Source organism: Cydia amplana, chromosome 22 (genome assembly GCF_948474715.1).
Source record: "Cydia amplana chromosome 22, ilCydAmpl1.1, whole genome shotgun sequence".
NCBI classification, from domain to species: domain Eukaryota; kingdom Metazoa; phylum Arthropoda; class Insecta; order Lepidoptera; family Tortricidae; genus Cydia; species Cydia amplana.
In genome coordinates this window covers 733,225-758,513 of record NC_086090.1, presented here as the reverse complement: position 1 = coordinate 758,513, position 25,289 = coordinate 733,225, and the positions used below count along the sequence as shown (strand labels likewise).

General features: G+C 38.3%; 1 protein-coding gene across 8 annotated transcripts in view; it reads left to right on the top strand.

Annotated features, from left to right (window-relative positions):
- The window catches only part of LOC134658371 (filamin-A), a 69,781-nt gene that overhangs the window by 17,704 nt on the left and 26,788 nt on the right, over positions 1-25,289 (top strand). The window contains exons 1-3 of one of the 8 annotated variants that reach the window (XM_063514016.1): positions 627-773; positions 6,194-6,306; positions 6,796-6,846. In XM_063514016.1, coding sequence (XP_063370086.1) covers positions 742-773; positions 6,194-6,306; positions 6,796-6,846 — 196 coding nt within the window. In that variant the 5' untranslated portion in view covers positions 627-741. Of the gene's footprint in view, positions 1-626; positions 774-6,193; positions 6,307-6,780; positions 6,847-14,744; positions 14,897-25,289 lie in introns of those variants that run through there. The other 7 variants (XM_063514015.1, XM_063514018.1, XM_063514017.1 and 4 more) reach the window with 7 other exon arrangements.

The window sequence follows — 25,289 nt, the reverse complement described above, 5'->3', positions numbered from 1 at the left end:
GCTTATTCAGAAGTCAGATACCTATTGAAATATATATTTAAACTTGTAAACGATTGTTCAATAAAAATCTGATAGGTACCGAAATGTGACTTGTTTTTATGACTCGATTTTTTTTGTACAACTGTACCTTATGTTTGTACGTAAAAACGGTTACAAACAAATTATTTTGTATATTCACAAGCGATAACTATAGGTACATATTGTTGCTAGTTGCTACCCGTGTATGCCTACCTACTTTTTATTTCATGTTTTCTATAAAGTAAACCCTCACTAGAACGCAAAGTTATGTATTTTATATATATTTCTTTAATAAATTGAGTATTAATACAAAATTTCCCGGTCCTACTTAAGACAATTTTTAAGATTATTTGTTGTAATTTGCCATCTAGCGGCGAATAGCAGAAACTAAACCAGTATTATTAAAAAGCTCTCAAGAGCTTTATCTACAAGCTTTCCGCTACGTCGCGCCATCTATTGTCGAATAGTCAAACTACTCGACCAAGATCCATAGCCTACAAGCGCCATCTTTGTGAGAGATTGGAAAGCACTTAAGGGTTCTTACAGACTTCGGCTGAAAAATCTCTTCAGACATAATATCCGCTATGTTTAGAACTTTAGATTATATTTATGTTCCCGCCGAACCAACGTGAACTTGGCTATCCCAAAATAGTCTAGTTTGACATATGTACGGTCGAAACATGTAGTTTTTATTTTGAATATCGTTCGCGAATTATTTCATGAATGGATAAATCGGCGATCGATATGGATCCACGGTAAATATTGGCTTGTCCGTTTGTGTGTTGCAAATACAAGCTTTTACGCTCTTGTTTTGGTTCGTCATAACCTCTTTTGCGACGTTTCTGCGGGAGATTTCATTGTTTTTGCTATGTTTTGTGAATGATTTGCAGTTCAGTTGGCAAGCTTGCTTACTATAAACAATATTTAACATATTCTTTTGGCAATATAAACTATTTTCGATCTATTTTTCATCGACAAATATGTATTTTAGTCTCATTTCTCTGTACAATCGTATTCATATTTGTTAAACGCAATTTTCCTTTGTTTATTTATTTTATATTTATTGAAAAAAATTCTATTCCATTTTATACTTACGTGTTTTTACTTGTTCAAATGACTAAGTAAATAGTATATTCAAATTATTAGAACAATAAAGTGAACGATATCATACCTATAACTACCCGTCATCTCAGGCGCGGATCCACCGTTGTGGGCACGGTGGGCATGCCCACAACCCTAAATAGTATGTCCTATTATCGATTCCCTGACTAGCCGATTTTTTTACAGACGCACGCAGAGGAACCTTTCGCAGAATTTCATTGCGAATTAACCTATTGATATGCGAGTTAACTTTACTAGACTGATCGTTTGGTACCTATAATAAGTACCTAATTATAACTGTCACGATTACCCGAGTAACCATTGGTTGAAAGTGTTGAAACACAGTAGGTAGTGTGATCAACTGGTAGTCTGGTACCTATGAATTAGAAATTTTCGTAATTTAATATCAGCTGACACAGAGTCCTAATTATTTGCAAGCATAAAGATTATTTACTAACAGGGGCAATTATTTTTAGCTTATGGGGTCTTAGAAATCTTAAACATTCACAAATATTAGTACAATTTCCTAAATTAATAATGCCAGCTTTTAAAACTGTCACGATTACTCGAGTAACCATTGGTTGAAAGTGTTGAAACACAGTAGGTAGTGTGATCAACTCGTACCTATGAATTAGAAATTCTCGTAAGTTAATATCAGCTGACAACAGAGTCCTAATTATTTGCAAGCATAAGGATTATTTACTAACAGGGGCAATTATTTTTAGCTTATGGGGTCTTAGAAATCTTCAACATTCACAAATATTAGTACAATTTCCTAAGTTAATAATGCCAGCTTTTAATTTACTGGTGTATTTAGGAGTTTTTTTCCGCGTTGTTGCGTTGCATTTATTTTTATATTTATCTATGTATAAAAAGTGTTATCTATGCATCAATGAATCAATGTTGTAAGTAACGCAATTGCTAAATCACTAATTTACCTGTAACTTTAGTACTTTTAGTAGTCTAGTCTACAAGCTCAAAATGATGAAAAATAGAGATACTGCACCCAAAAATACGTGTGATACCCACTGTGATACCTGATTCGATTCGGAATAATGTCTAGAAAATGTATTCGGAGCGCACATCAAAAATTGCTAAAGTTATAATTATTAACATTAAAAAATACATAGGTATGGTATTTCGTTTTTGGCCAGTACATATCTCATAAACTAATTGGCGTGAAAAGGTAAAATGTTTTAAAGGTATTAAATATTCATTAAAAAATTTGGAAAAAAATAATGGTGTAGGTATGGTGTATTTTAAACATGTCAATGCATGTACTACTGTTAGAAATTTCTAGACATTATTCTGAATTCAATGAGGCATCACACGTATCTCTAGGAGCAGTATCTCTACTTTCCACCACCCTGAACTCGTCGACTAGACTATCTACTTAACGAAATCTTTAAAAAAACGGGCCAAGTGCGAGTCGCACTCGCGCACGAAGGGTTCTGTACCATTACGCAAGAAACGGCAAAAAAATCACGACTAAAAGTTCCTTAAACGAGAAGATTACTCTGCCAAATGAAATCCTTACAATAATTGTTCTGATAATTAACACAAATATCTGGGTGACCGAGCTTCGCTCGGAAAACATATAATAACTCGGAAATGCGCGTTTTCCCAGAGATAAGACCTAGCTAGATCGATTTTTCGCCCCCGAAAACCCCTATATACCAAATTTCATCGAAATCGTTAGAGACGTATCTAATACCTTTAAACGAGCAAAAATTGCTCGTTTAAAGGTATTAGATAGATAAGCGAATTGAACGGTATGTGAACCAAAACTAGAAAATGTCGTCTGTGAATCGATAATCTGCGAAAAATTGCTCGGAGAATCATAAGGTACCCCCCTAAAAGACTTGTGACGTCATCACGGTCTATTGAGATCGGGATGCTCGTTCAAGAGTCATGATTGTTCATGAGCGAGTACGACACCTTTTTTTTTTTTTTTTACGTTGGGGAAATGCGTTTACGCATGCCACCTGGTCCGGGGGAACCAGGGGGGATGACGGACTAACCAGTGGAGGACTACCGTCTAAAACCACCAACGAGTGCCGACTCCGCTTTAGATGGGGTGCCGCAGGGTCGCTATCAGCATTCGACCACGTGCGCCCCGGCGGACAGCCTGTAGGCCGTAGGCATTTTGGGTGCCAGTTGGTCCTGTGAGCTTTTAATCGCGGGGACTCCCCCGGAGCCCCACGCAGCCCACTACGGCGGAGGCAGCGAGCGCGCATAGCGCCTGGCTCTGCCCCCAGCCCGTCGTCGACGGAGTGGATGCGCGTCAGGATCGTCCTCACGCGCACGCTCCGCTACCTCCTTCTGCGACATAATTTCGTCACTGAAGGAGGCCATCGCCTTCCATACCTCTTCGCTGTCGAGCATGGCATTAACAATGCTCGCCAACGAAAGGTCTGCACCTAGTGTTGCTTGAAGGGTGGCCCGCTGGGGCCCCCATGCAGGGCACTCCTCGAGAGTATGACGCGCCGTGTCTACAGGTGCGCCACACTCATGGCACATGGGGGATTCCTCCCTCTCTATGCGGTGCAGGTACTTACCAAAGCATCCATGGTCAGTAAGTATCTGCACCATGTGGAAAGTTAGCGTACCTTGCTTCCTTTCCACCCAGCGTTCTAGATGCGGCAGTACTGCATCTACCGTCATCAATCCATATTTTGCATCTTCGAGCTCTGCCCTCCATCGGCGAAGTGTTTCCACTTGTGCAGATGCCCGGATATTTCGAACGTCTTCTCCATCTGGGAACTCTGCCGCCGCTCTTCTCCCAGCTCTGTAGCGGTGAACCTCCGCAAGAATGTGAGCCTGAAGGTCCCAGGGAGGGTCCGCAGCCAGGATCGTTGCCGCTGTAAACGATACCGTACGATACCCACGTACAGCTCTCAAAGATATTGCCCTCTGTGGTCTGCGGAGCAGAGCCCTATTCTCGGCAGAAAGGGCATCAACCCATATGGGAGCGCCATATAGGGCCATACTCCGCAGGACACGAGAGTAAAGGAGTCTACATATAGAATTTGGCTCACCCACGTTAGGAAGCAGCCGGCCGAGGGCTGCAGCTGTAGACATCCGCCTAGGGGCAAGACTGGCGAAGTGCGTCTTAAATTGCCAACGGCCATCTAAAAGGAGGCCAAGGTATTTCATTTGGGCCTTAACCGCCACTATCTCCCCATTCACTCTAATATTGGCATTACGAGGGGGTCCTCTCCTCGGACCATGGAAGAGCAGAACTTCCGTCTTTGGAAGGGATACGTCGAGGCCCAGCTGGTGGATTCGTTCAACCACAAGTGAGGTCCCAATGGTCATTTTCCTCGCTGCATCTTCATATAAGAAACCCCGGCACGTAATAAGAGTGTCATCTGCATAGGCCAACACATTCATTCCTGGCAGGACTGGACCCCGTAATAGCCAGTCGAACCCTACATTCCATAACGTGGGCCCCAGGACAGAACCCTGAGGGACACCCAATTCAACCGGTCGCCGAAGAAGCTCACCATTTCCGTCCTCCCACGCTACGTAACGATCTTCCAGATAGTTGTTCAGCAGTCGCTGCAGATAGGTAGGTACTCTAAAGAAACGAAGTGCCTCCTTAAGCGTTTCGAATGGGAGACTGTTAAAAGCGTTCTTGACATCTAAGGAGACTGCCAGCATTACATTTCCGCCTCTCTTGAGAGCGCTTTCAGGTGATCTATTGCGTCGACTGTCGATCGGCCCGCACGAAAGCCGAATTGCTTGTCAGAGAGGTTTGGGCCCACTTCTTCCAGGTGTCGGACGAGGCGGTCAGCTAAGATTTTCTCAAGCAGTTTACCCACCTCGTCCAGCAGCACTATGGGTCTGTACCCAGACGGCGAGTACGACACCTAATACTCTGACTCGTACTTGAAGATTTTTGGGTTCCTGTGACCACAACCTTTTTTGAGGGCTGGATCCGCGCCTGCGTCATCTAAGCTAGAAAATTGATTTATTAATAAATATAAAAAAATAAATCTTTACCAATAAATACGAGTATATCAGTATAAGTTGCCTCAACTCGGCTTTGAAAGGTTGGGCGGACAAATGGACGGAGGAAGGCTTATACATATTAGTTACTTATATAATAGGATGGGACCCTTCAGGTACAAAACACTAAAAACGTGTATGTAGTACACGTGTACTTGGTACGATAGACAAGGTCAAGGTTCGACTCCCAGACGCGCGCATTTCTATGTTATTATTATCGTGCTCGTCGCTCCAATCAACACCTTCCCAAGGTTTACGTTTACCGATGTTTTTTATGAACTTTCTAAACTTTGTGTTATATTTCCTTCATTCTTGAGATTCCTTAGACAGAAATAGGTTTGAAATTAATAGAGTTTGCAATATTTTAGTAAATTTTAAAATGAAAATAATAAAAAAAACACCCGATTGCATATTCGTGCTTAACCATTTTAAACTTGAAATTTCGATCCAAAATTCTTAAAAAAGTCACCATCATTTCGAAAATTCACTATCAAAAACTTTGAATTGTACTTATACGAGTAACTTTGGAGCCTTTAAGGAGGCTATTCATCGTCATATACCGCTCGGCAAAGAATTCTAAGAATTGGCGTAAGCACTAGTTTTTATGATAGCGACTTAAGCCATCTGTCCTTTCAGCTCAGAGGGAAAACTAGATCTTATTGGATGTTTAATACAAACATTATGAATCCAATCTAAAATGTAAAGTAAACCAAAAATGTCTCACCTAGGTACTACACTCGTGGACAAATATAGAGGAAAACAAAAAAAAAGTTTCCTACACCTTGTTACACCTTATAAAACAAAGTCCCCCGCAGCGCGTGTCTGTATGTTTGCGATAAACTCAAAAACTGCTGAATTTTGAAATTACTTTAGGTACTGTAATCCTGTAAATTAACCTTTTTTTGCGTTCCTCTTTTGTAAATGAGCACATGCACCTACATCTCTGAGGTTTACTTATATAATAAGGCAGAATTTTTTACTGCTCTTTATTTTGAAAATTGTAATTTCACAGACGGGTCCGTCGTATATATGTATTATTTAAATGTGTTATTTTCCATTACAGAGGGAGCGACGGTAGGCTGGGTGAGCAGCGTGACCCGCGTTGGTACATCGACTCCGCTTACGCTTCCTCTCTGAAGGTCTCCCTCCGACTGCCCACCAGCCAGCTTCTTGAAGGTATGCTATGCCGGCCCGAGCCCTTGATCAGGGTAGAGCGAATCGGGTTTTGGCGCTCTTCGTTGAAGTTTTCAAGCGTATTTTCCACCCCCCTCCTCCCCCTCGCCACACTCGCGTCTGTTTACTCATTTTTTTTCTCATTTGCCATTTTGGCGCCCCCCTTGCCATCCGGCGCCTATAGCGCCGCTCCACTCGCTCTACCCTAGATCCGGCCCTGGAGGTATGGTAATGTAAACGTACAAGTGGTTGAAACTTGAAACTGCTCCAATAAGTAATTGCGGTCTTAATTCCAAACAATAAAGCATTAGGCATAAAGTTAGTGTCTCACAGGCTAAAACACATCACACCTCACCTACTTATTTCAGTAACTGACGACACGACAGGGATGCAGCTATGCGTTATACACGTCAGTTTACTGAATTAAGTAAGGTGTGTTGTGTGAAGTGTTTTACTACTCCTACCTCTTTTTACTAGTTACACATGTTACAGACTTTTTTCAACCAAGTTTTCGCCAGCCAGACCTCAGGAGGTTCATAATGGGTATGTTTGTGTGACCCAATATGTCCAATATGTCCATGTCTTTGTACATTTGTCCACGTGCCCCGTGAAACACACAGTTTGTACGAATGTCTATTTGTCAAGTTTCGTGTATTGTATCAGCTATGGTGGAATGGAATTACGATAATAAGTTACCTATTTCTTTAATAAATTTTATTTTTGGGTTGATTACCATGCCTGTTACTTGTAGTGTCAAGATATCTAACAAGACTTTTCTTGACACTTTAATACTGTCTGTTTTACCCTGTTTAATGTCTGATTTTATTGTGCTCGTCAGTTTGTACGCACATCACTTGTTTTGTTTTAAAGTAGCCTTTAGAAAAAAAAACTATATTAAGTAAATAAAACTATTCGGCCTAGTTCTTCTTTAAATTAATTAAACCTCTAAATTATGATATCAACAATATTTCCAAAGGCTACAATTTGTGATTTTAAATTCGTGGTGTGAGCTTTTTCTATGATTTTCGAAATAGCGCCATCTGTCAGCCAGTGCCCGAACTAGCACGCGCTGTCGCGCTAGAGGTTTGAGTTGCGGCTACCTTGCCAAAGCTTTAGCTACACGCTGCTAGATGGAGTTGTAACATGTGAAATAGATATTCGGATGAGATATAAAAGACGCATGAAATAATGGAAATGAAATTTTCAATTACTTTATTTATTTTTAGGGGGTAATTCTATATTCTATGACGGGGTAATTCAAAACTTTTAGTTTGCTTCAAACTGAGCTTAGGTATTTTTTACGAATAAAGTAATGCCACAGAATAAATAATAGTACTAAGTACAGAAGACTCGCTCTCTAACAAAACGCGCCTGTTACGATCAGCACAGATATGGCCGCTAGGTGGCGACAGCGCCACGCGCGGCTTATGGCTTTTTCCAAAATTGGGGCCGAACGGATGTACTTTTAGTTACCTGTAGCAAAGCGACGAAATCACGGAGTGAGACACACCTGGGTTATAACCGCGAAAATCGAAGTTCGCAAATTGCGGGCATTTTTCTCTGTCCCTCTAATTACGCCTACATTGGAGTAAAAGAGAAAGATCCCCGCAATTTGCGTAAAACGGTTTTCGCGGTAGCCCTTCTGGTAAGGCTCAGTTAATTCACCACCTTACATGTTGCCGACTGATTGAAATATTTGTTAGTAATTAAATTGCTTTAATATTATCTATAAATTAAATATTCACAGCACAGCCAGTAAAATAGAGATAAAAAACAATGGAACGGCCATTTTTACGTGATGTTACTTATCTAGTATTAAATTTTACTATTATCCACATTGGTCGAAGTAATGGTGTATGATAAAGAATGTTTCCTTATTACGAGTAAGGCAGGAATCCTAAAAGCTCTATTATATATTTCTATTTTAGTAAAGCTAGAATATTTACAGTAGGTACACTTGGTGCTACTTTACCGCACTAGTGCGATAATTAGCACATTACGTTAACTATGTCGAATTTAGTCGAAAATTTAAAGGGCCATGTACCTGCTGTAAAACGATGTAAGAACGATACATCCCAATGTGCGAATAGGTAATTCGCAGCTCGTGCCCATTTAAAACACTCCCTACCGTCCTGTTTTACATAACTTTTCGCCACTCGTTGCGAATTTCCTTTTTTTCGCACTTGTATCGTAATGTACTATTTTTTAGAAGCTCATCGTAGTAGTAATAGGTGTACACTGGGTTTATTACAGGTGAGGGTGTTTCGAATTGGTTACCCGAATAGCTGCGACATAATATCTGTTACCCATTTCGTCTCGCGCATCCAAAAAAATTAAAAATATATTAAAATATAAGACACCTGTGAGATAAAATCACAAACTAAATCCTCCATAAATTCCGCCCTAAAATCATAAAAATCGAGAGCAGTGTCCAAAAAGTAACCTCATTTCTTAAACCATATAATCAAAAGAGTCATAACAGTCTATGATGCTCAAAAATATAAGTCATTTTTGCTCTGAGCCGTCCGCATCATATACAATTATACATTCTATCTTTACATCGCTAAAAGGCTGATATTTCACGAAATTCGAAGGCGGTTATATCGATTTAGTTCTAAAGTTCATTCCTGGAGTATGACGCATATATTTTATGCCAGCAGGTGCTGGGCTTTTAAATATAAATGTTGGTCGCAAACTTGATAGATCTGGCTATTTGGCTGATGTCGCCCAATTTGAGGACAGTTGGCGATGTGACGGTTATTAAAATGTGTTCTGATATTCGCCACATCGTTTGTTTTATCCTGTCAGCAAGCCTATGATAGTCGAGATTTAAGAGGCGTAAAGCCAGCAAATTAGAAAGGGGCAAAAGATATGGCGCGCCGCGCGAAAATACGGAAGCTTTGGCTATAACTCTATTCATGGGTGGTAGGGTGATTCACTTTTGTATGGAGAAAAAAAGTTGTGATATTTTTCCTGACTTTGCTCACCAATCGAGTCTCCCCGCTCTAAAAACTATCTATGTATTTCAATTTTCATAATAATCGATTAACGTTTAAAGGTTGCACAAATTGAAAATGTGGAGGGAGAACCATAACAAACCGAACCATACATTGCGTGAAAATTAACTATTTTTTTTAATAACAAAATATAATGAACTGATTATAATGAACCGATACTAAAATCTAATGAAAAAACTGAATTTTGCGTCTAAAACACGATAAAACCACCTTTCCTTAGGAAACAGGGGGAAAACTGGAAAATCTTAATTAGAACATTTATCGAGTAACCAAAATCCATGTTAACTACTAATTTTAAAATTGATTTATACATATGTAGAAGGACTAGAAGGTTCAGTATCACACTACTCACCGCTTTGACGGTAGCCGCTTAAACCATTTTCTACCCTCCGATGTAGAGTCGTTGGTTATTTGAGAAAACTTTGTTGATCTCTAAATATTTTTTAATCAGGAAGAACCAGAATTAGAGCAAAGTCAGATGAAAATCGAAAATTCGGAAAAATGAAATACCCTTTATGAGTGGCATTTACATTAAACCCTTACATGCAGACTTATGGGGTTATTCATAAACGGCTGCTAACTTAATCTGTTGATCATCGTCGTTTGTTCAAATCTGTCGTTATGCCATATAGAGGAACAAACGATTGATCATCAGCTGATTAACTTAGCAGCGCCTTGTCAGCGTCAGAAAAAAATCTTCAAAATTTTAATTAACGTCCATAAATTAATCTCACACGTCTTTCATTGCAGTGTCCAGTTTTTAGCCATTTTATTACACAAAAAAACCGAGATGCCATTGAGCGTAAGCCAACGGCATGCACCATTTGCTGGCAACTTCCTTTTCTCATTACAAGTGTAAAAAATACACTTTATGTAACACTCAGACACAATCATCGGTCATTTCCTTTGGATTGTGGTGATGTCTAGATTTTTGTAAGCTTTATTTTAGACCTCACGTTTTCCTTCACCAAAAAAACTAATGAAATCAAATCATATTCCGTACATAAGTTCCGAAAAACTCATTGGTTCGAGTCAGAATTTGAACCCGCGACCTCCGGATTGAAAGTCGGACGTTCGATCCACTCGGCCTCCTAGTCTATGTGAGATCCCTAACCCGCATTGGGCCAGCGTGGGGACTATAGCCCAAACCCTCTCGCGCATGAGAGGCCTGTGCCCAGCAGTGGGTCATGAATAGGCTGAATTATTATATACCCTATTAGTCGATAAAACGGCGTGGCTCCGTTGCATCGGCTGCTGCTGTGTCGGATTCGGCAGTTTGCCCCGGAACCTCCGAAACACGACACCCTTCGGCCAGAAGTCGGCGCACTCGATGGTCCCCTGTAGCGGTCGCGGCACGCGCACAACAAAAGAGTTGAAGTGCACGTAGTGGCGCGATCGAAGCTGGAACACCCTCAGCGTGTAACCGGTCTTCTGGTGTACATACTCCACCATTTCAGCAGCCGTAGCGGAGTAATGCAAGCGCGATACGTACAGCGCCTTACTCGGTGTAGCAATCCGCAAGCCAGAATTAGTTGGTTCGGCGGTACCACACTGAGTCTTACGAGGCGCCGTGCGCGCCTTCTTCTTTCTTGATACCAATGTGAAATCCTCCTCATCCACATTGGCAACAGGGAGCTTCTCCTTGGGCTAAACAGCTAAACAGTTCTCATTCTAGGCATTCAATTCATTTTACGAATGTTATCAAAGATCAAAGTTAAAATTAACTATATACTCGTAGAATCGTAGATATTAGAGACATGTTCAAAGCAAATGTATTTTATTATGTATTTGTTACGGCTTTCAGTGGTTTACCAGACTATAGAGATCAAAACACATCGTAAACGATAAAATCAATCGAATATGTTAACGATACCATCCATATACCATCTGGTCGTTAATATATTCCGGTCTCCGTAACCAACAACACTGTTTTTCTGTAGGGTAGGTCAAGTAAAGATCGAAAGAAAGGTCAAAGAAAATGATGACGATTAATGTAAACAAATCATGGAACAAAAATTCGGATAAAAACAAGTTTTTAGCGACGCAGTCTAATTTTAACTCCACCCACTCATTTTACTTCTTTGTGAAAATATATTGTGATTCACTCCGTGGTTGCATAGGATAAACAATACGCTTTTATATTAATTTATACTCGTATTTTACAGCGCATTCGTATTAAAAAGCGGTGGTGGCCGAGTGGATATGACGTCCGACTTTCAATCCGGAGGTCGCGGGTTCAAATCCTGGCTCGTACCAATGAGTTTTTCGGAACTTATGTACGAAATATCATTTGATATTTACCACTAGCTTTTCGGTGAAGGAAAACTGCATACATCTCCGAAGAAATTCAAAGGTGTATATGAAGTCCCCAATCCGCATTGGGCTAGCGTGGGGGCTATAGCCCAAGCCCTCTCGCGCATGCGCATGCGAAGAGAGCGATATATGCTCAAATTGTTTGAATGTTTAGGATTTTTTGATTAGTGGAAGGCCTTGGCAGTAAAAGTATCGGTTTTATTTGTGAACTTTATAATCATTCAGAAATACTCGCAGAAAAACTGCTCTGCTCAATTATTCATATTAATATTCATATTCATATTGGCTCAATTTATGGAGTTCCTAGGTACCTCTGCTTTTCTTTAAGTCAAAGGTCTTGTAAAGTATCAGCGTAACAGGCGTTTCGGTCAAAAACTTTTTTAGTAGATAAGATAATATAAGATAAGATAAAAGATAGTTTATTCAAGAAGGCATATTACAAATATTACAATGCGCTTATGAACGTCAAATAAAGCTACACCGGCTCCAACCCTACACCTCTGCCTCGAGATTTAAATCCTCCCTCAATTGGAGGAGGTATCCCAATATGGGACCGGTAACAAAGTATGACTTTAAAAGGTTATGTTAATTTGCTGTAGTAGCTGTAGACATCATAAAACAAACGATTTTTTAAGCCCAATCTTCGTACTTCATTTTCGGCATGTTATAACCCTTTACTTCTTTGAATTAGTCTGATTTAAAGTCTTACGGCCCAATTCGAACTTAAAGATACGTCAGTTAATAGATCTAGAAAAGAGATGGATTAGATATGTCAGTGTCAAATGTGACATTTCTTCAAACGAAAACGTCACTTTTGACACTGACATATCTAATTCATATACATATTTTCTAGATCTATTAACTGACGTATCTTAAAGTTCGAATTGGGCCGTTAGAATAATGTAATACTCAAGTCCTTAACTTTCGTAATATCGATAGAATAGACGCCGTTTTTTCCGAAACTTTTTGAACCGTTTCGCATTTCAAGCCCACAGACGGTTAGTTTTTTAAAATTAATTATAGATTAACACTAGCACTCGTCTTCATAAATTCATCGTCACACGTCACGTCTCCCCGATAAATAACCCTTAATACGTGTAAATAAATTGACGGGCCGATAAAAAACCTCATAAAATACGTTGCGTATTTCTGGCGCCCGGTATGTCGCGTATGTTTGTGCGTCACGTAGGCGCGCCTGATAATTATTAGATAGCTTGATTTACAGTTTTTTTTTAATTTAATAACAGTGATTATACTGAAATAGAGGAACGGTTACGAAAGTTTATTTTACCTTTAGATTACCCGTTCAATGCAAATATAATATAAGTATAAAAGTAGGTACTATAATGTCATATCATAACGGGGGTGTTTACTGGCCATTACGGGGTCAAAGGAATTCTGGCCAAGATGGGACACTCTGACAACACCGATTGTCGTATGTGTGGCGAAGAGGAAGAGACAGTGAAACACTTAATGTGTGAATGTCATGCCCACCAGCCAAACAAAGAATGAAGGACTTTGGAGCAGGATATCTGGAACCAAAGGACTTTAAAACGCTACCCATGAGCTCCATCATCCGACACATGGATACGGTGGGAAAAGCTCTTGAGTAGTTGACGGACCTTCTCTAGGGGGTAATTGCACAAAAGATCCCTATGGGTCGAAGTGTATCCGCAAGGGCCCCCGAAAACAATAAGATAAGATAAAGGTACTATATTAAGAAATTGTCGTTCTATAAAAATTTAAACTAACAAAAATAAAATAACTATTTATTTTTATAGTTTACCTACTTATATCGTATTTCTACGTTAGGCCAACATAAATCCATATCTTGAAATTATTTGTTTGCTATAAAAATATTTAAATATTGAATGGGATTAAGTTACCAATAGCATGTACTCGGGTTCCATTAGAATGCAACCGAGAGAGTTACGATGAGAAGGACTCTGTAAATGGCACAAAAACATGGTGTTTTTTAGATATAATTTATTACAAATACTTAATAAATAACACACATCTCTTCCCCTCACCGCCAAATTAATTAGTCCCTACACTCAGTTTAAACAAAATTGTCGTTAACTCAAACATGTCCCCCGTAATTCCAGACGCCGTATAAAAATTATGAAATGTTGTCGATACAAGTCGTAAATGTCTTGCGCTGACGCAGCGGTGAAACGCGCGCCGGCGCACTGACTCATCAAGATGGCTTGCATTAGTTTTATTAATTAATTCATTTTCGGAACTTTTTTGCGGCTTTCGTAGTTTTTCATGGGAAATTTGAGAATTATACACCCTAGCGTTAAAAAATGTTTATACATTTTTTAACTGATGGATCTCTAAACCGTCTCACAATGTGTTCTTAAAAGTTCTCTCTGCAGTGAGAAATTGCCAGTTTTTAAGCTTAACCTCATTCCAAGTTGAGAATGAGGAAAAATACAGTTATACCTACTGTTAAACTGAAACAGATTTTATATACGACAGCCACGAACGCCACAGGGTTGGGCCCAGATGGCATAACCACTAGCCAGTCATTCATTGCAGACCGTGGTCCATAATATATTTTGTTACTATACAATCAGTACTGTTTTTTAAAGGACTGAGTTCCAATTGTATTATTTTTTAAGGAGTTTTCCAATGGTGAGGTAGAAAGAAGGTCGCTGTGGCTTACCCAAACTACGATATTATGTATTAGGTATGAATTTTAGTTTTAGATATTGAACGCTTAATGCACCAGGCAGCTGAAAGTGTATCAATCAAAATACCAATTGAATGACCATGACCAGTGAAACCTGTGTCGAAACGTCGGTAAATAAAGGTAATTTAATAAATTTCGCGTTAGACCCGTCTATAAATGTGAGTTAATATGTGTTCAATACGCGAAAGTTTTAAATATTACAATTGAATCAAATTCAAAACTAAATAAACAACACGTTTAAAATAGCAACTGTGGTCAACATATCAGGAGAAAAGGTCACCGAGGTTACTGCCATCGCAAAACATGTTTATCAGGCATTAATACATATTGCACATTAGGGAAACTTCGCTCATAACTGACAGGGGGAACTGTCGAACGTTCAAGCCAAATACAATTAATATATTCATAGTATGTAAATATATTTTTATAAAACCCCAGTGCGTAGTTCACAGTCGGTCGCAGCGCGCATCGGCGCACGGTACTGGACTGTTCGAAATTCAAATTTTCAAAGTGGCCAGTGACAGTGACTGTGCGGTATTTTTTAACGGTTGGTGATAAAATGGCGGCAGTACGAATTTTTATTTTTTACATATACACTACACAGATTAGGTTTTGAGTTTGTATAGTATAAGTCGTTCCGGTAAGTTAGTTGCTACGCCGTAGAGGGCTACGCTTCGTAGAGCGGAATGGAATGATGTGATTTATTTCTACTGTAGACTTTATTAAATTAGGTTTTGTACGTATTTAAAAAAATTGTATGACTTATAAAAAGTTACATAACAATTTAAATTGAGAGAATACGTCAATAAAAAAATCGAATATAAAAAAATATTGATTTTGCGGTCATCAGCGTCAGCGGTCGGTTAAAAATTGAGTTTTTTATAGGTATATTAAAATAGCAATTTTTTTCAAAACAATTTGTAAAGGACTTCAAAATCTAGTTCTTTCAAAAACCTAATTTGCTATTTTTATCGTTATGAAAAATATTTAAATTCATTAATAAACATTAAAATTGTTTCACAATTTAATTAACCTTATTTTTTCGGCGGCCCTTGCATACAGTTTGACCAATCGGAATATTTTATGTAATCGCCCCCTTAACAGCTATCTTTTGCCTTCCAATTCCTTCGGTTCCACATAGCCTGCTCCAAACTTCATTCTTTCTTTGAGGGCGTGATATTCACACATTAGGTGTACTACTGTCTCTTCCTCTTCACCACACATTCGACAATCGGTGTTGTCAGAGTGCCATATCTTACTCCTCTTCTCAAATACTCCTCTTTGACCCCATAGTGTGTGTCATAGTTTTTAAAACTGGTGTCTGTTCGGAAAGAGAAGAGTCGTGGAATGTATGGGGGCCAATACATTCCACGACTCTTCTCTTTCCGAACAGACACCAGTTTTAAAAACTGCAATTTATGTGCTATATAGAATATAGACTTACTTGATTAAAAAAAAATACCCCGTTGAATTTGTTCTATTTTATGCATATTCTACGATTTAAATTTCTAATTTTGATGATCACTTTCCCAACCACAAACATTCATAATTTCATAACATTAAAAAATATGGCCAATTAAAACCGCGAATGCCGGTAGTGTAAACCGCAATAAAATCTGCTCATGAGCTTTAAATAGCACAGGCGCTTTAGAAAACACGCGCGACATGATATATGCAGTAAATAGTCATAAAATGCTTCAGACGTATTCGTTACATGTTTTTATAACGTATTTTGAGAAGTGTTAAATGAGAATGTAGAAATAGAAGGTTACTGAGGTTACAGTTACAAAAAGCTTGGAAACTTAGCAAAAGACAACTCTAAGGGCCACTTGCACCATTCACTAACCCGAGGTTAACCAGTTAAACCTGGAGTTACCCTGGTTACCACTACAATTTGACACTGGGTTAACGGTTTAACTGGTTAACCCCGGATTGTGTGTGAGGTGGTGAAAGTGGCGCTAAATTACCTATACACCGTGTTTTTATTGAATTCCGTTAACTTCGGGGTATGGTTAAGTACGTTTAAGAGAACTAAACGGCATAGTTAATTTAAAAAAAAAAACATTTTTTTTTCTTTTTTTACAAAAAAAAATTAAGTTTATAAAAACTAATTAAATACAGCATATAGCGTTGTTGTAACACGGGATTTACATTTAACTCAACCATACAATTGAAATCTATGACATATCAATGTCATTTCGAACATCGATCGACCGAGATTGTACTTAAGTTTAGTAGCAAATGTATGAACTCATACTAAGTACTAATCAATATGTAAACCGGCCCTAAGGCAAGTGTACACGCTTGTAGAGGCCTTATAGGAAAAAAATAAATTATTGATTATCTCCGAAATGGAGTTAATTAGAATATCGGTGTCTTTGAGAAAGTTTCTTGATTTAAGCTCAGGAATGCACCCTTGAAATTAACGGAAATAAAAAAAAACACGGTGTATAACAGGGGCATTTGTAGGTCACTATGGGGTCAAAGAGGAGTATTTGAGAAGAGGAGTAAGATATGGCACTCTGACAACACCGATTGTCGAATGTGTGGTGAAGAGGAAGAGACAGTAGTACACCTAATGTGTGAATATCACGCCCTCAAAGAAAGAATGAAGTTTGGAGCAGGCTATGTGGAACCGAAGGAATTGGAAGCGCTGCCCTAGAGCTCCATCATCCGACACATGGAGATGGTCGAAATAGCTCTTGAGTAGGCAAAAGATAGCTGTTAAGGGGGCGATTACATAAAATATTCCGATTGGTCAAACTGTATGCAAGGGCCGCCGAAAAAATAAGGTTAATTAAATTGTGAAACAATTTTAATGTTTATTAATGAATTTAAATATTTTTCATAATGATAAAAATAGCAAATTAGGTTCTCTCAATTTAAATTGTTATGTAACTTTTTATAAGTCATACAATTTTTTTAAATACGTACTACGCACAGACTCTACAGAGAAATTTTAAAGTTAAATATAACCAGGTAACCAAGCGAGAGGTGTACAGATATATCGGAGTGGCCGAGGTGCTCAAAAATATATGAAAACGCACTCTTACGCCTTGACAATAGAGGCGTGGTGTTCAGATATTTATGAAGATTAAGCACTCCGATAGCGACTGTACACCGGCTAATAAATTTCCACAAAAGCGAAGTATGCACCATAATGCCGTCTCTTTTTTACTTAATTACTTATTCTTTTATTTTTTGCGTATGTAAACAATAAACATATTGTGAGTGTGTGCTGCCATGTCGTTAGAAACTTTTTGAAGTGAAAACTTCTTTAGCGGCGTCGGGCACTTTTTGAGGTGGGGAAAAAATGATAAACTCGAGACAGCGTAAGGCGATCACGTGACCGTAAGGGGCGTAAGGCGATCACGTGACCGTAAGCCCCGTAAGGTGGCCACTCATAATTTAAATGGCATTTAAATCAATAAAGAAAAACTCAATGTTATTTGACATTTATGTTGCAGACTCCTTTTCAAGACTCTTTACCTATGTTCAAATAATTTGACGTTGTCATGGCAGTATGTAAATAAACATTAAACATGTCAATGAAAAAGTGTGATCTTATTTGAGAATGATAATAATATATAATAAATAAATAGAATACCTCCGCTAAACGTATGTATCGTGTTACCGGGCGTCGGTAACAGAGCGAGGTGAGTTTTCACTTCTATCGGCACTCCCGGAGTGCAACCGTTGTTGCTTGTTTTTGGCTTGTTATGTTATGCCATAGGTATCTATAGTTATAATATCATTGGGTCGGCTCTGCTCGTCTCGTGAATCACCCTGTACAAACAAACATTTCAACATAAACCTACAATTCACATTAAACACCATTAAAATGATGAACCGACGATACAAAGTAAACCCGATAAATTATCCAGATCTTAATGAAGTTGTTATTTCTGGCTGACGCACTAGAATCCTGGATATTTAGGTCCATGCCGTCCAGTGTTCATATTTCATGGTGACAGGCCAATTCGAACATACACTGATATCAGAATGACATATAACTGAAATCATTCAAATATCAGTAATTTCTCTCATACTAGTCCATACATATATTGGCGTCGGCGAGATGCACGATAACGATAACTAAGTTTGTCAAAGGACTGTCTCATTTCAAACATCGACAGAGAGAATCTTACTATCTTTGTTTTACACTAGTACTCGTACTAGCACTCAAAAGATGATGAGTATATTTATTTTTGTTCTTATTTACTGACCAATTGGTTTGACCAACTATACATAACATGATTCAAATAGCATTCCAATATCAGTGTACGTTTGATTGGCCTGTATGTCACAAGCACAGATCTACAATGTAGATTGCCTGACTAATATCAAAGGTGCGACCATTCGGAATGATATCAAGGGTTATTCGAAGTAATGAATTTAGAAATTATATGTGTTTGTGTAAATTATTTGCTTTTTTAAATGAAATATTTTTATATCAGTGACAACCCTACAAAGTTATTTAGATTTTAAATTGACACAAAATGTCATGCCATTCATAGAATCTTCTTGCTAGGGTTGAAACATACAGATTTTTGCACTAATGTTTAACAAACTGTATCTCAAAAACGGTTAGAAATATTAACGTGATTAATAAGTGAAAATTAAAGTACGTAGCCTAAGCAATTTCCCGTTTGCATAAAAGTCCTTCCTTCTGTTCCCACCCGATATATGTGTATACTGTGTATATTATTATACCATGCTGTGTATGAATGAAATGAAACTAAACATCATTACTAGATCGTAGAATATGTGGAAACAGGTAAATTGAAGCGAAGATAGACGGGGCTATATCTTGCATCTGCCCCACTTACCAGAATTATAGCGGCCAAATTCATTTACGCAGTTATTTTACGTAGATACGGGGTGGCCTAGTTTTACTACCTACTTCACCTACTTGTTTGATTTATTTTTATAAAAAAGAGCGTAAATCAACTTAAATAACATAAATATGAACTAACTTACTTACTTACTACGTTCTTACGTAGTAAGTAAGCGTCTTCGCAGCGTTAGCCGTGCCGACACGACAGAGCCCTCACAAAGGCCTTCATGTCGGTCGGCTGACCAACCCAGTATATTGCTAGGAATAGTAGGAATTACTCGCGCGTGACGCTTTAACGACAATTTGTAACGGTTTAGGGCAGGTTTAGATACGACCTTGACGGTCGTTGTGGTGATTGGCGCGCATCTCACGCACGACTAACTTAATTTCGCATGCACCTATCAGCGTGAGCGAGCGATGAGATCATCATCAAGTTCGTATCGAAACCAGTTCAAAAGCATAAAACATTGTTGTTATTAAAATGTCTAGTTACATTCCATTTTTACGATGTATTAAAGATAATTAGAGGTCCTCGGTATACCACACCTGATGGTAATTAATGTCATAATTTATATGACGGGTTTATTTAACACGGTATTATAATGAATACTTTTATGTAATCCTTTGATGTCCACGAACGAGTAATACACATTTAGGTGGCTCGTGAAAGTACCTATAAATGTATCGTCTCGTATTCTGAATGAACTTTAGCAAAACGATGACGCGGACACAGAATCGAAGTTACGATCTCACTGAAATGACATGAAATTTGATATGAACATTCAAGTAACATTTTAATATAATGTCTACCTATATCATCGTAGGGCTAATTAAGATGGCCTATCATTTGTTACCACGGCTGTCTCGTTCTAACAAATATGTAAGTGCGAAAGTGACGCATAAGCATGACAGGTGATAAAAAACAACGGGTTGCACTCCGGGAGTGCCGACAGAAGTGAAAACTTAATGACTAGTCCAAAATGTCTGCAGCACTATGTATAATTGACCCATCCTCCTTTCTATTGAAAAAATTTAGTTCCGAAATTGCTGGTCAGTGAGCTTGTTTAAAATTCGAAATTCAAATTTGTAGCGTTAATTGTTTAAAATTCGAATAGAAATTGTAAAGTTATCTTGCAGACCTCGCATCTAAATACATATGGTCATGATATTTTGAGTTTTACATACTAGTACTAGAGTTCACTTTTATTAGCGATTTCATCAAGATGTAGCTTTATTGAATTATATTTGAGTGATATAAAGTTAGAATATAACTGTGAGATCCTCGTATTTCAGCCCGTACAAGATTAGAACCTTTTTCATGTAATGTCATTGAGTTATTCTTTATTGAGTTACCACAATTGACGTAGTGATTATATTCTCTTTGCACAATTGGGATAATTTCGAAAACGTGGTAATTTTGAAATTAACATATTATTGCAACCCCTCTGGTGTTGTAGGTGTCCATGAGGGACGGAAATTGCTTACTATCAGCCTACCTATCATAAAAAAATCCGGTCAAGTGCAAGTCGGACTCGCGTTCCAAGGGTTCCGTACATCAAGTCCGACTCACGCTTGGCTGCACATTTCTAATAGGTTTTCCTGTCATCTATAGGTAAAGAACTATTACGGTATTTTTTCCATATTGTAGACGCAGTACTTACGGAGATATAGGAGGGGGGAATGGTCGGACAGACAGACAGACAGACGCACGAGTGACCTTATAAGGGTTCCATTTTTCCTTTTTAGGTACGGGAACCTAAAAATACAAGCTTGTTTTACAATGTCACTTAGATACGGTTATTTTACGCATTATTTTTCTCGATCGCGAGTAAAACAACGCATCTATTAACGATCATTGGCAAACGCTATAAAAACATGCGATGTAGGTAAACGCACGCGCATATTAAAATAAATAAGCGTATTTAATTATAATTCCGCGGAACCGCAGCTGCCACCGGCTGATGCCAACTCGAGTGAGACCTGGATAAATGGAATCTTAAGGGTGGCCGATTTTGAAGACGAGGTGTGTGCGTTCGCTATTGAAAAGTTCCTAAATACTTTTTAGAGGATTTTAAAATAATCGCTTTGAAAGTCATAAAATATGTGTTCCCTCCTCCATTTTTTTAAACCGGGCGTATGAAAAAATAGAGACTATAGCTTAATAAGTATTTTCCACGAAAACTGTAGAAAAGTGTGAGTCTTCCTTTATGTCGGACGAGCGTCATCATGAATTTCAAGATGTTTTTTTCATCTAGCACTTTCACACGTGAAAATAAAACGATCATGAAATCCATCGATCCATCACAATAAAGCTAAAAGGGGAAAAGTGTTATAAAAATACACATGTTTGTTTATTTTGTATACATTGCACTGCCGCTGTAGGCCTGTAGTCCGCCGTGAACTTGCAGTGGCTCATGTAAACAACTGACGCAATACTGCCAGCCTATTATGGATAGCTTTATCCATCTTTATCCACGTGATAAAATAACTGTCACTGTTTAACACCGTGGGAAAGAAAGTGACGGACACCGTTTTATCACGCTGTCACGTAGACAAGAATGACCATCATATCCGTGCTGAACTTCAATTTTTTTTACATATTTATACCTACTACATACCTATATAATCTAGAAATATCTGGGAGACCATTTGCTGCCACTGCCACTTTGGCAGGCAATTTTGTTCAGTGTAGATCGTTACTCAAAAGCCCGTAACTCTAATCTCAATCAATCAATAATCATGTATTAAAATTCAGTGGTAGGAATTTATTTGTCGCGAAATGATTAAATGAGTAAGAAAAAATAGACGTGTAAATTACTGCAGCCATTTCATGAGCTGTGATGACAACAAGTCGAATATCACTACACCTTATAGAACAAAGTCCCGCGCCGCGTCTGTCTGGTTGTGTGTTTGTATGTTCGCGATAAACTCAAAAACTTCTCATCGGATTTTCATGCGATTGTCACCTATCGATAGAGTGATTCTTGAGGAAGGTTTGTGTATAATTTGTTAACCCGTGCAAAGCCAGGGCTAGTATCATATGTCTCAAGCACATTGTGTCTATTGTCTAAAATGTTCGTCAAATATTTTGCATTAAAACATTATGCAATACGAGCACATGATATTACATAGCTACGTTAGCTCTGATGTCGACAATTTGGAACCATGTCACAACTAAATCCCACTATTTATGTGAAGCGTTTTGGGTGGCGACGCGCTACAGTTAATTTGACACGGTCTCAAAATATTCAGCGAATGAATTATTGCGCTAATCGTAAGTGACAGTAAAAATATTTTTGTAATATCACTACACCTTATAAAACAAAGTCCCCCGCTTGCGTCTGTGTGTTTGTATGTATGTATGTTCGCTATAAACTCCACACACCTATCAATAGAGTGATCTTTGAGGAAGGTTTAGGTGTAAGTAAGTAAAATTTGTTAAGATTTTGTGTAACCCGTGCGAAGCCGGGACGGGTCGCTAGTGTATAAATTGTATAATAAATTCGGTTAGTTGCAATGGTGTGAATTTGTGGTTGTGTTGAGAGTTACTCTTAAGAGAAAAACGAAGTCCAGATAAAAAATAATAAAATAAAATTTACTAAGGATGCTTAAAAAACAAAAACTTAACCAAAACATGTCACAAAAATACTTTAAACGTTTTCATTTGGCTTGGTATTCAAGTACCTTTTGAATACGCTGATATTCAGTGAAAACCCTTGTAAAAACTACAGATGTAAAAACTATGATTTTTGCAACACGTTTAAATATAAACAGAACCCTCTTCATAGATCTCTTCTCCGCAGCTGTCTGCATTCTTTCTGTCAGTCTGTCGCGCTGTTCGTCATAATGTTAGCAACTAATATAACGCGGATAATCGCCTCTAACCGCCCATTCGTTTTTGTGAGAAATAGAGATGTTCCATTTGATAAAGTGATAAATAACAAATACATTTTCATATTATTTTTGGAAGAATTTATAAATATTAGGGAATCTGGAGCATTATGTCCTAGTTTTGTATGACGAGATTTGAGAATTCCCGGTTCTGGAACTGTTTTTGTAACTAGGTACCTTCGTTCTATCTATGGTTTACAATTTGCTGATGTTCATCCCTGTGGACGAAAACTTTTACCCTCTTATTCATAAACGCGCTACAAACCTCAATTAGCTAATAATCGTTTGTCCTTATTTGTTATTTAGACTTATGTAGGTATTTGTAAGATAGGGATAAACATATTATGTTATTAAGTTAACTAAATCAGGCCCGTAAAGTTTTATGAATAAGGAGGTTAGTCTACACTGTTGAATGATACATAACGACTAAAGTAGAGATATATATAAATCTAAGGATTACGACCAGCCTACTTGTTCGCGGGCTTTATATGCGAAATGGCCATGAGATCTCTGTCGCATCTGGAGCAGTAACTACCTACATCTTACTGAAAACCACAGCCAAAAGGGGTGGGGGGAAAGGCTGTATTTATTCCCTTAGCTTGCGGCACAGTGAATCAATAATTTTGATCCGCAACATTGTTGCAAACTTTTATAGGCTACGGTAACCTACTATTCGGTGGGCTGTACGTTTGTTTGCAACCATCGTGGAAAAAAAACGTCATATGCAGCATTTTATCGCCCACACTGCGTAACATAGGCCTCTCTTCTAGTACCTCCCACTTATCTCGGTCCTGTGCTATAACCGCGAAAATCGAAGTTCGCAAATTGCGGGCATCTTTCTCTGTCACTCTAATTACGCTTTCATTGGAGTAAAAGAGAAAGATCCCCGGAATTTGCCAATTTCAGTTTTAGCGGTCCGTTATAAAAAGATATACCGACGAATTAGTCTACGTTTAGTTTCCAATAAATTTTATTTATTTATTTTATTTTATTGATAAACATGTTTACATGACTTTACAGCTAAACCAATGCGTCACGAAACTTAGACTAACAGCAATAATACTTATAACAACAACAATTATAACAACAATAATAGCACATTACACTAGTGTAGACAAATTACATTGGAACAGTTGAGCACCTAGCATCCATCGCCTCACAGAATCTCAAGCATTCAGTATACACTTCCGTCCATCTCCACGCAAATAGGTCGCACTCAGGTGTCAGTGCCAGGAGCGCATTGAGAAGCGGAAGCGGCGAGTTTCTGCGCGATACGGTGCGCGCCGGCGGCACAGCCAATAGGTCGCGTTGTCGCGGTCTGAGGGCCATTCTCGGGACATCCGGAACAAACAGACGCACGAGACCAGAGACAACTTCGGGACAGTCCGACTCACCACGCAAGGCTCGGCATGCCGTGACTAGTAAATGATTATTTAATGTCAAAAGTGATTAATCTGTGGAAAATTCAGACATTTTATTTATTACACCTATCTTTCCATTTAACATTGTCTCCATTTTTCTTCTCGAACAAGAATTAATAAATACTTATCTTACGTCTTCTTATAATCTTTCAGACATTTAGATTTGACAGTTATAAATCTTTTAATGTCTTCCAGTAATTTCTTTGATATTTTAATCTGGAACATGGCACAGGATTTTGGACGTCTGTACGAAATGTCCAATTTTTAAATGCCGGCTAGATATTTGAGAGGTGATATAAAAATATGAACCTATTGGTAGCCAACTGGGTGTGCGATTTTCAAACAGTAAGAGCGTTTTCACATTGTCAAAAGATAATGTCGGAAGATTATTGCAGAAAAGCAGCTACTTGAGAGTGCCATAGGGCCAGCATAGGGCACTGTATATAAAGGGGGTATCAAGCCCTTCTTTCTTTGATTTAAGGTTATCTTTTGAACAATGAACTTTTATTTAATATATATTTACAATATTTACACAGGTATTACATACATTTTAGACGAAACCTAATGTCACCTGGGGCATAGTCCCCAGGACACTGGCCGCATTTCCCCGCTGTATTGTTAAACAATAAACTTTTAAACAATGAATAAATTATATAAATAAAGCTTTTTAAATTTTTATTTCTTGTGGTCGTATCCGACATCCGATGTGGTCTAAATACTTTAAATGTTAGGTTGCATATTTTTCATAAATACCTAACATAATTGCATAGGTAAGTGTTATAAGTACGGATTTACGGAATCATTATACTTGT